General features: G+C 47.4%; 1 protein-coding gene across 1 annotated transcript in view; it reads right to left on the bottom strand.

The window, feature by feature from the left end:
* The window catches only part of LOC310792193 (NLR family CARD domain-containing protein 3-like), a gene marked incomplete at both ends in the record, with an annotated part of 60,636 nt that extends 57,890 nt beyond the window's left edge, over nt 1–2,746 (bottom strand). The window contains one exon of the mRNA XM_083653922.1: nt 1,974–2,746. Within this exon, the coding sequence (XP_083510048.1) occupies nt 1,974–2,746 (773 nt within the window). The remainder of the gene's footprint in view (nt 1–1,973) is intronic.
* Nucleotides 2,747–12,658: the final 9,912 nt, after the last annotated feature.

Raw genomic sequence — 12,658 nt, 5'->3', positions numbered from 1 at the left:
TAGTAGGCAAAATTCTCTACCTCACGGTGAGAGAAGAGAAGATCACTCATCATGTGAAGGCAGCTTAATTGTTGCATGCTGCCGAGCTGTGCACATTGATGAGAATGCTGGCAGGGGGGAAAAATCTATACAATTCTCAAACAAATCATTGGACCAAACCTGAGGGATTTGATGTAGAAAAATCATCAGAAACTAAAAGAAAATGCTCAGAACCTAAATGTGTTGCGGGGGAATGAATTTCCACTTTAAAGAGTGCATCAATCAAACCCCGCCACTCTCGCTTTCACTGTAGTTGAGTCGAGCATGTCTTTTTTTTCCCTTTTTTCCCCCAGATTTCTTTTATCCAATTTTTATCCCCCAGTGCAAATGTAATTTATTTATCCTGGTTGCTGCTCCACCCTCTGCCCTCTGCTGAAACTGGATCCATGCTTCCGCCGAGACATGGGCAGTAGCCAGCCGCTTCTTTTCACCTGACAGGGGAAGCTTCACCGGTAGGACATAGCACGTGGGTGGATCACACTATTCCAACGAGTTCCCCTCCCTCTGAACAGGCGCCCCAAACGACCAGAGGAGGCACCACCTCAGCGACCAGGATATTGCATGTTTTTGAATGAAGGAAACCCCCAGGGGGCCCTTTTGATGACCCCACCCGGGCGGTGGGAACTCGAGGACATGCGGACGGGCACGCACTCTTTCAGCGCTCACAGCGTCCCAGGTGGGAATCGAACCCAGGACATTCTAGCTGTGAGGCGACAGCACTACCACTGCGCCACCGTGCCCCCGTCGAGCCAAACATGTCAAACCACAACGCAGTTTCATCAATGGTTATGATGTCCTTCGCCTGTATCTTCTTTGTCTCAAATCTGTGTTTAAAATGTGACCAAATTCACCAGCAACTTTAATGGATTACCAGTTTCCGCGTTGTCGGCATATTTGGGTCAGCTCTCGTCTTTTCTCTTTGATCTTCTTAACGACCAGCTGCACTGTTGACAGTTGTTGCGCATGCAGGCGATATTTGGTGGTCTCATTCATCATACAGTAGCCTACACTATAACCTACACATGAAAATATTAATTTAGGCTACTTAATAGGAGGAGCTGCGTGGAAATGTAATTTGAGACGAGTTTAATAGGCTACAACTCAAATTGGGATTATTTTCACCGGACCTGGTGACCAGCATCATTTTAATTTGTCAGACTTTAACTCAGCGCCCATGGTTCAGGCCTCATTTCAATCTGGGAGGAGTGGATGCTACAATATGGCGGGCTGCTTGGTTCTGTGTGAAAGCAATTTCTGTGGCAACACTGCCGGGGTTGCAGGCCTTCTGAACGTCAATATTGCGGGATCTGTGTTTAAAAGTGGCTATAGGCTGATGACTAGAGCAGGGCTAATCTGTTGTGTTGATTAGAGCAGGGTTAATATGCTCCGTTCTGATGACTAGAGCAGGGGAAATATGATGTGTTGTGATAGGCTGATGAGTACAGCAGGGCTAATCTGTTGTGTTGATTAGAGCAGGGTTAATATGCTCCATTCTGATGACTAGAGCAGGGGAAATATGCTGTGTTGTGATAGGCTGATGAGTACAGCAGGGGTAGCTGCTGTAGAGCAAAGTTTTTAATTTGTTTCATCTGGCCTAGATTATGGAGAAATGTGTGTCTGTCTGTCTGTCTGTCCCCCCCCCCCCCCCCCCTCCCCCCCCATATCGAAAATGGTATCGGGCAGTGGGGTTTCAAAGTCTGAGACTGTGGGCCTTCCCCCAGACAAAGCTTGGAATAAGGAGCCCCCTCGCTCAATTGCCTATATTGCCTATATTGGATCATGATTATGTTATTTGATCCCATAGAAACTCAACTGCAGGAGTGTTGGCGTGTATAATGTCCAATGTGCGGCTCTTCGGTTACTTTATGTAAGACAGTTTGGCCCTTTGGGAAAAAATCTACACTGTTGGTATTCACAATCACATCAGGACTAACCGAGCCTTCCTGCAGTTCCTCACAGCTGGGATCAGTCTCAGTCCTCCCTCCTCTGATATGTTGTAGGCCTCCAGGTCCAACACATCCAGAACTTCCTCTGACATCTCTAGCATGTAGGCCAGAGCTGAGCAGTGAATCTCAGAGAGTGTATCCCGTGATCTGTTTTCTGACTTAAGGAACTGTAGGATCTCCTGATGTACCGACCGATCGTTCATCTCCATCAAACAGTGGAAGATGTTGATGCTTCTGTCAGGAGAGGTATTGGAGATGGCCATCTCCTTCAGGTTCCTGATGGCTCTCTGGATGCTGTCTCGTCTGCTCTCTGTCTGACCCAGCAAGCCTCGTAAGGGTTTCTGGCTGGACTCTAGTGAGAGGCCATGAAGGAAGCGGACAAAGAGGTCCAGGTGGCCATTTTTACTCTCCAGGGATTTGTCCATGGCTGTCTGCAGAAAGACATCAAGAGAGTGTCCACTGTCTTCAGATCTAACCAAACCTTCCCCCAGGAATGTCTCCAGTACCTTCTCATCCATGTTTGTGTGACAGTGGAACATGTAGACAGCAGCCAGAAACTCCTGAATGGTCAGATGGACAAAAGAGTACACCATGTCCTGGTACAGCCCACACTCCTCCTCTTGAAAGAGCTGTGTGAACACTCCTGAGTACACTGATGCTGCTCTGGTATCAATGCCACACTCTCTCAGGTCGGCTGCATAGAAGATCAGGTTGCCTTTCTCCAGTTGCTCAAAAGCCACTTTTGCCAGAGAGAGAATCATCTTGCTGGTCTCTTTAGTCCAGTGTGCATCTGTCTCGTCCCTCCCATGATACTTGACTTTCCCCCGTTTGGACTGAACCACCAGGAATTGGATGTACATCTCAGTCAGGGTCTTGGGCATCCTTCCCATCTCACTGGTTTTCCACACAGACTCCAGAACCATAGCAGTGATCCAGCAGAAGACTGGGATGTAACACATGATGTGGATGGTTCGTGAAGCCTTGATGTGGGAGATGATTCTGCTGGCCTGCTCTTCCGTGAATTTCTTCACATCACTGAATCTCTTCTTGAAGTACTCTTCCTTCTGTTGGTCAGTGAAGCCTCTCACCTCTGTCACCACGTCAAAGCACTCAGGAGGGATCTGATTGGCTGCTCCAGGTCGTGTGGTCATCCAGAGGCGAGCAAGGGGAAGCAGTTTCCCCCTGATGAGGTTTGTCAGCAGCACATCCACTGAGGTCGACTCTGTGACATCAGTCACGATCTCATTCTGGAAGTCTAGAGGAGGTCGACACTCATCCAGACCGTCAAAGATGAACAGAACCTGGAACTTGTCAAAACTGCAGATTCTTGCTTCTTTGATCAGAGGAAAGAAGAGATGAATAAGTCCCACCAAGCTGAAGTTTTTCCCTTTCAGCAGATTCAGCTCTCGGAAAGTGAACAGAAATATGAACTCGATATCCTCGTTGGCTTTGTCTTCAGCCCAGTCCAGGGTGAACTTTTGTGTTAAGACTGTTTTCCCAATGCCAGCCACTCCCATTGTCATCACTGCTCTGGTTGGTTCAACTCTTCCAGGTAAGGGTTTAAAGATGTCTTCACATGTAAGTGTTGTTTCTGATCTCACACGTTCCCAGGATGCTTCTTCAATCTGTCTGACTTCATGTTCATAATTGACCTCTCTACTCTCTCCCATTGTGAGGTGAAGCATTGTGAAGATCTTGTTCAGAAGTGTTTGGTTTGCGCCTGTTTTAGCAATCCCCTCAAACAGATACTGAAGCTCCTTTATCAGTTTGGATTTGTGTCGACGTTGACACGCAGCATCACGAGTTTCTGAAAGAACAAACAACAGATGGAATCAATGAGTTATTTTACACATTAATAATTTACACATTCCCAACTCCCTCCTGGATTATTAGGGACCAAGGATAAACCCAAAATTAAACAAGGTAGTATAGGCCTGACTATTAATGGCTATCTAAGCTTTGACAAGGCTACAGTTGCTCACAGTTTTAATCTTTTTTTGTTACAACAATAGCAAGTGACTTAGTGCAAAAGCTTCCTGCTAATACAAAGGACTTTGATGAACCTGCAGTGAAACAGTACTATAAATTCAAAGGGATTATTGGGGAGCAGTTCTCCCTCTCCCAAGTTACAATCCCAACAGTCACCAAACTACTCAATAGTCTGGATCATAGTAAAGCTTGGATGCCATTCCAGCCAAGTTCTTGAGAGATTCTGCAGATGTCATTTCTCCATATGTCACACACATTGTAAATCTGTCTATCATCCAATCAAAGGTCCCACAGGAATAGAAAAAAGCTAGAGTGACTTCCCTTTACAAGAAAGGCAGTAAAATTGATCAAAGTAACTACAGGCATGTGTCTCTCCCTTCTCCCCCCCGCTGATCAATTCTCTCTCCTATCCCCTGATGAAGCCTCACTCACCCTCATATCCTCTCTCTCCTCTGCCCTTGACTCCCTCTCCCCACTCTCTACCAAACCTGCCCGCCCCTCCCCCCCTGCACCCTGGCTCACCGAACCTCTCCGCACCAACCGCTCCCGACTCCGCACCTCAGAAAGGACATGGAAAAAATCTCGCAACCCCAATGACCTCGCCGCTTATCACCTCTCCCTCTCCAACTTCACCTCCTCCATTTCTTCTGCCAAATCCTCCTTCTACATTTCCACTATTCAATCCTCTGCTTCTAATCCCCGCAAACTCTTCCAGACATTCACGTCCCTCCTCAATCCGCCTCCTCCGCCCCCTCCCTCTTCCCTTTCTGCCAACGACTTCTCCTCCTTCTTCATCAATAAGGTCGCTGCCATTAGCTCATCATTTCCCTCACCATCCCTCCTCACCCCTTCTCTCACCTCCTCTTCTTCACAACCTCCTGCCTCCATGTCATTCTTCTCTCCCCTCTCCTCAGATGATCTCCTCAAAATCATTCTTTCAGCCCGTGCCACCTCCTGCCCCCTAGATCCTATCCCCTCAGCCCTCCTTCAGTCCATCTCCCCTGACATTGCTCCCTATCTCACCTCCCTCATCAACTCCTCCCTCTCCTCTGGTATTTTCCCCTCTGCCCTAAAAACAGCCATAATCAAACCACTCCTCAAGAAACCGTCCCTCGACCCCTCCGCCATCAACAACTACCGCCCCATCTCCCTCCTTTCCTTCATCTCCAAATCACTCGAACGCACAGTATCTGGTCAATTATCCTCTTATCTCTCCCTTCACAACCTCTCCGACCCCCTTCAATCTGGCTTCAAACCTGCACATTCCACTGAAACAGCTCTTCTTTCTGTCACCTCCGCCCTTCACTCCGCCAAAGCTTCATCACTCTCCTCCGTTCTCATACTTCTCGATCTGTCCGCCGCTTTTGACACCATCAACCACCAAATTCTACTTTCCACCCTATCCGACCTTGGTATCACCGGCTCTGCACTTTCATGGTTTTCCTCCTACCTATCTACTCGCTCTTTTCAGGTCCTCTGGAGAGGAACTCTTTCGGACCCCTGCACTCTCACCACGGGTGTCCCCCAGGGTTCTGTCTTAGGTCCTTTCCTCTTCCTTCTTTACATGAGATCTTTGGGTCACGTCATTTCCTCTCACGGGTTCTCCTATCACTCCTACGCAGACGACACACAACTCTATCTCTCCTTCCCCCCCTCGGACTCTAATATCTCTTCCCGTATCTCTGCCTGCCTCAAAGATATTAGCAACTGGATGTCTTCTCACCATCTCAAACTCAACCCCGACAAAACCGAACTTCTCTTCTTCCCCTGCAACGACTCCCCCCTATCCGATCTGTCCCTATCCATCGACAACACCACCGTCCTCCCCTCCCAATCTGCCAAAAATCTCGGAATCACCATCGACAACCAACTATCTTTCTCTGCCCACATTACAGCAATGGCACGTTCCTGTAGATTCTCCCTCTTTAACATTAGAAAGATCCGCCCTTTTTTAACCTCAGAAGCAACCCAAATTTTAGTCCAGGCCATGGTTTTATCTAGACTTGATTACTGCAATGTTCTTCTAGCCGGTCTCCCCTCCTCTGCAATCCAACCCCTTCAACTCATCCAGAATTCTGCTGCCCGCCTTGTTTTCAACCAACCCAAATTCTCTCACGTCACCCCCCTCCTCCATGACCTCCACTGGCTCCCCATCCTGTCACGCATCAAATTCAAAACCCTTGTCCTCACATACAGAGCTGTCCACTCAACTGCCCCCCAATACCTTCAAACCTTGGTCACGTTCCAACCCTCCCACCGCTCCCTCCGCCCCTCCACTAGCGCAAGCCGTCTCGCCCCCCCCTTGCTTCGCGGGCTCAAGGGCCGCTCTCAATCTCGCCTCTTTTCCTGTCTCGCCCCCAAATGGTGGAACGAGCTCCCCCCCTTGGTCAGGACATCCGAATCTCTCCCCATCTTCCGCAATCGGTTAAAAACCCATCTCTTTTCTCTCCATTTCACCTCCCCCTAACCTTCCCTCTCCATCACCCTTAACATGCTGCCCACGGACCTTCAACTGTCTGTTTGTTTGTTTGTTGGCTTTTATTGTATTTATCTTTTTCCTTATCTCTGTTTTCCACTATGTATGTTACATGATCTTATGGTTGTTATTTTCTGTATGTACGTCGCTTTGGAGAAAGGCGTCTGCCAAATGAAATAAAGTAAAGTAAAGTAAAAGTGTCTATTTTAAGTGTTTTAAGTACAATTTTAGAGAGAGCTGTTCACGAGCAGATTTTTAAGTATGTTAATCAGTTTAATATTTTATATGATTTTCAATCAGGTTTTAGACAGTCTCACGGATACTTGTTTGACCTTCTTAACTCATTGAGTGCCAATGACGACTAAAGTCGTCAATTCAAATAGTAACGTAGAGTGCCAATGACGACTAAAGTCGTCAATTGCGTTTTTTGACGGTGGGACGTGGATCAAAGCCTGATGCATCTCCTGTAAAAATATGGGGGATGTTGAAGGTGTATAAGCTATTTTACGGACCCATTAGGTGGCGACAGTGCTCTCCAGATTAGAGAAAGGTGAGGAAAAAAACAGAGAAGCCGTGGGCACACGGAAACCGATGCATGCTGTAACGTTAGCTGTGCCTGTGGACAGCAGCCAATCTGCTCCCACAATTGAGCCTTTCTGTCTGTTGCGATAGCCCCTCCACATGATTAGTTGCCAGAAAAGGAGCACCCGACACGAGCGTCTTTCTGAAAAGATAAATTATTCTCAGCTGGAAGCGCTGGGAGCCGGCGACAAAAACGGCGGAGTGCTGTGAAAATAGGCTGGGTGCAGCGCACTTTGAAACGTGCAGTGGAAAATTCAGAGCAGAGAGCCACCAGAGACACTCCCACGGAGGAGGGGTTTGCAGTTGAGGGGGGTGGGGCACGCAGGGCACCATACAACACCGACCCAGACAGCAGGCTCGATGGACAGATTGGCAAACACAAGCTAGAATATCTGATGCCCACCAGCAGTAAATCAAGACCAGCAAGAAGGTAGGGTCTGCGCACGCAGGGGCCAGCGCTGAGGGTTGCAGCTAAAAAATATTATTTTGCCATCAAAATTCCTTTGTTTTCGCTCTTTTATTGAAGGAAATTATTTTTGAGGTGTCACTACATCAGAAAATATTAGCTTCAGAGTCAGTGATGTGCTTGAAATGCTTAATTTCACAAAAGGTGAAGGTCTGTGTGGAGTTTGCATGTTCTCCCCGTGCTCCCCCAGGGGGGTTCCTCCGTGTATATAACCCCCCCCCCCCCCCATTAAAAACATGCAGAAGATCAGATCGTCATCGTCATCCGACCAGTGACGACAACATCCAAAGTCGGTCCCCGGGCGCTGTACGAGAAAGCGACCACTGCTCCTGGCCTGCCCCCCGGAGGAAAGGACAAAGCCAGGATGGGTTAAATGCAGAGGACAAATTTCACCGGCCACCGTCAGCATGTGTGTGTTGTGGCCCTCTGTGCATGTGTTGATTGTAATCGTGTGACAATAAAGACGGGCTTGTCAGTCTGAAATCGTGTTTTTTTTTTTAAGGCTCATTATCTCAGCTTCTAGTTTGAAACGTCTGTTTTTGCTGAAACCAACCTACCGTATTTCCCCAAATAGTAGCCCAGGCGTTTATTTCACAAAATCGACTTGGACCCCAGGCGTTTAAAAGAACCAGGCGGCTATTTGCTGCAGGCGTTTATTTATTTTTGCACCGACCTGCACCAGGCCATTATTCGGTGACAGTTCCTGTCCAGCATGTTTTTTAGTGCAAAGGTCCTCACTCCCATCAACTGCCACCGTCAGCCCACACACCTTGGAGGATACCAAAAATCAGCAATCAGCCGTGGCTACCTACCGTGTAGCCTACACACACACACACACACACACACACACACACACACACAGCACTGCAACAATGCACTTAAGTTGCAAATAAGATGACGTTGACTGACGCAATTCTATCAACACCAGCAAATAGGCTACGACCAGTCTGAACATAGCCACATCCCAAACACAACACTACAACAACTTGCAAAAACACTACACACACCACGGCGGGTGCTGATTAAACATAGTCACACACAATCATTACGCACGTAATCGGTATAAATATAACACAATTTCAGTTTTACCATTGACGTGTCTATTTCCAATAGCCCCTATCTCTTGAACTCATCTGGGACTTCAGTTCAAGTGAAGACCGCGGTAGCCGTTGTTAACAGAACTCTTTACATAATCCAAACATCGTGGAAATGCGTCCATGCCATCAATTTCCCTGCATTGCTTTTGGTAACGTAAGTTGAGCTCCCTCGATTAGCGCTTTCTTTCACGTGTTTCTCCATGCTGTTTCATGTATTGCGCAACACTGGTGTTGCCTTCAAGTGCTGTCAGCAACGTAGTCATTTCGGGGTTACCTTAAGATAATGCAAATAATGGCCCCGCCGTTTACTCGGACCGGCGTTTAATAAGCAAAATGGGGTCAAACCCCCGGCGGCTATTAGGTTCCCGGCCACAATTTGCTGCCGGGCTACTATTTGGGGAAATACGGTATCTTCTCCTGCTGATAACTAAAGAACGGAAAATGATATCAATAAACTTTTTTTTGCTGATGATACAAGATAGTCTCATCGTTCTTTGGGCGTGTTCGGTGTTTACATAGTAATATCACAAAATATTCTGTGGGCCTCGAGAAATCACTGAAAACGCTCTGAAAGGGCTGGCACTGGGAGCATCCGTTTTCCAAAAGTGGCTGGCACTCAATGAGTTAACAGATTTGATCAAGAAACAAACATTGACCGTGGAAAGTATTGTGGAATGGCAATGCTCGACTTACAAAGAGCATTTGACACAATGTCAATCACCAAATTTTACTATGTAAACTGAAGGCAAAAGGTTTCAAAGGGGAGGCACTGAACTGGGTACATTCATACCTCTCCGACAGAGTCCAAAGAGTAGAAGTAGGAGGGGTACTCTCTGAGCCCAAAACCCTCACCTGTGGGGTCCCCCAAGAAGCATAATTGGTCCTTTATTATTTCAATTGTACATTAATGACATGGAATGTGCCTGCTCATGTCCTTTATTTCTGCACACAGATGACTCCATCTTGATGGTAACCGGAGAGTGCTTAGAATCAGTTAGATCATCACTTACCAAAGAGCTTTATAATGTAACCACATGGTTATGCAACAATAAGCTATCCCTGCATTTAGGAAAATCTGAATGTATTGTCTTTGGATCAAGGTATAAATTAAGGGACCAACCCAGTTTCCCGGTGGAATGTAAGGCTACGTTCACACACAGCACCCAAGCCTTGCCTACGCCTTGCCTTTACCCACGCTTTTAAATAGGCGTCCTTTTTAGTCAATGAGGCTGTGTACATAGGGCGCCTCAACGTGAACCTTGCGTGTACCCACGCCTCACCTGAGCTGCGCCGATTTTATCGTTTAGGCGTGAGTTCTATTTTCAAGCCGACTAGGTGCGTGAAGGCAGACTTTTTCTGTCAAGCCATGGAGGAAAAACACGACAATATCCGTGGGAAATGGCAAAGTCAACTGAATTTCAAAATAAAATGGTGTTACTACATGTTGAGCAGAGAGAGAGAGAAAGAGAGTGATTGATGGGTGGCTATCACGTGGGGCTTTCTCCCCGTCGGTAAACAAATCTTCAGGAGAGAGAATAGCGACCGAAGAAGCAAGATGGACAATGAAAAGTTAATCCACTTAGTACAACAGCATCCAGTTTTCTATGACAACAGTGACCCAAGAAGGAGACCTGGTTATACATATCCAGCATCAATAGCACATTAAATATATCAGATTTATTTTACCTAACCATGATAATTCGGGACCACACGTGACAAAAAAACTCGGCTCAGGTTCAGCGTGGAATAGGCGTCCAGTGTGATCGCAAAAGCGTGTGATAGGTTCACGCCCAGCTCAAGATATGTAGGCGTAGGCGTGGGTTGAGGCAATGGCAAGGCGTAGGTGCCCTGTGTGAACGTAGCGTAATGGTATTAAGCTACAGGAAAAGTGTTGTGTAACGTATCTGGGATGTCAATTGGACCAGTGTATGTCGAGTGAGGCTAAAATCCACTCGGACAAAATACTTGACAAGAATATCCAAATTCCTGGACAAGAAGACCATGAGACAGCTACATCCTTAATCCAATGTCACTATGACTACAACTGTATATCACGGTACAGTGGTTTAACCAAAAAATCAAAACAAATTAATGAGGGTTATTCTTAACCTCAGCCCTAGAACGCACATTGGCCCAATTCATTTTAAAGAGTTGAATTGGCTCCCCATTGAATGTAGAGTTCAACAGTTAAAACTCATCATTGTCTATACTGCATGACCTATGCCCAAATTACTTCAATAAGTATTTTCAGTTTATTCGGGACGCCCATGGCCGGAACACGAGAGCTAGTGTGGCAGACTTGAAACTTCCTAATCTAAAAAGCAAGGTGGGGAGAAGTACATTCCTCTACACCGGGGAAGAGGAATGGAACAAGATCCCGAACAAAATTAACACTGCAAATTCCTTGATCGGTTTTAAGAACCTTCTGAAAAATTAGTGGGTAGAGCCTTTCTTTAATTTGTTTCTGGATTTGTATTGCTTGTATTCTCTTTGTAGATGTGATGGAATAATGTCAGACAGTTGACTTACTGTGCAACAGGTTTACTTTTATTAATAGCTCTCAGCTAGCGACAGACAGGTGACCATCACGGTTCCACTTCCTAGTACCCAGCCTTCCTAGTGAGTCTCACAATGCATGACGGGGCGGCTGGTTGCTATGGCAACTATCAACATAGTCTACATCCCCCTTCTTAATGCTGGAGTGGATACTGTGTAGCAGTTAACAGGTACACTGTATATATAAAGAACACCATGCACATTATGCATAACAGCCACATCACATGTTCTACCTTGAAACGCAGCTACCTAAAACAAGAGAGCCAAAACAATGTGTGATCAAGCATCTGGGAAAGAAACAATTTAGGCAAGGCAAAGTACAACAAAGTACAAGTCATCCATTCCTTTTTTTTTTCTCTTTTTTTTCTCTTTTTTTTTTTTTTTTACTGCCCCAAACTGTCCCAGAGCAAAACAGTCCACAGTGTGTGTGTATAGAACAGTCCATGTCAAAAGTCCATGTCTATGTGGTGTAGTCTCTGTGGAAAGAGTTGGGTTTTGACACTCGCCCTGAGCGAGTGACGACAAGAGGTGCTCCAGCCTGCATCACTCCTGGCTCGGCAGCGTCAGGCTGGGGGTCCGGTGGGGTTGTGATGGCAGTAGGCGGGTCCTCTACTTCAGAGGAGGGGTCGTAATTCTCGGGTGTCTGGAGAAGATGGCGTCTGTTTCTTACGTACGTAGCATCCCCAGCCTGGACCTGGTAGCTGTTTGGTTGTGGTGCTCCTCCTAGCACCGTCGCCAGCCTGTCGTGGCCTCTTGCTGTTTGCATTCTCACTGTTTGCCCTGTGTTTAGGGGAGGCAGCGGCCTGGCTGATTTGTCGTAGTGAGCCTTTCCTCTCTGTCTGGCCCGTGACAGTGCCACCTGCACCTGTGTCTGCGCCTCGGGCACATACATGGCCTTGGTCATGGGAATGCACGTCTTTGTGCGCCGAGAGAGAAGGCGTTGAGCCGGCGATGGCAGCCCATCCCTTGGTGTGTTGCGGACGTTGAGGAGAGCTGCGTCGATGTCTGTGCCGTCACGTGCACATTTCTCCAGCATGTGTTTGGCAGAGCGCACAGCCCTCTCAGCGAGCCCATTTGACTGGGGGTAGTGAGGGCTGCTGGTGATGTATCGAAAGTCCCACTCCCGAGCAAACATCTGGAACTCCCTGCTCATAAATGACGCAGCATTGTCAGTCATCAGTTCTTGTGGTGCTCCGTGGGTGGCAAAGTGGCGTTTCAACTTGCTTATCAGCACTGCACTGGTTGTGTTGGGGAGCCGGTCTATCTCAAACCAGCCTGAGTACGAATCAACGAGCACCAGATGTTCTTTCCCCTCCCACTCGAAAACATCCGCAGCGGTAAGGGCCCATGGCAGATCAGGAACCTCGTGGAGTTGAAGGGGCTCCCTTGCCTGGTGTGGCTTGAGAGCGTTGCAGGGGGCACACCTGGAGACCTCTCTTTCAATATCACTGTGGATGTTGGGCCAGAACATAGTCTCCCTGGCCCTGCGCCTCGTGGCTTCAAGGCC

The sequence above is a fragment of the Poromitra crassiceps genome (genome assembly GCF_964638095.1).
Source record: "Poromitra crassiceps genome assembly, chromosome: 17".
NCBI classification, from domain to species: domain Eukaryota; kingdom Metazoa; phylum Chordata; class Actinopteri; order Beryciformes; family Melamphaidae; genus Poromitra; species Poromitra crassiceps.
This window is presented reverse-complemented; position numbering and strand designations above follow the sequence as displayed.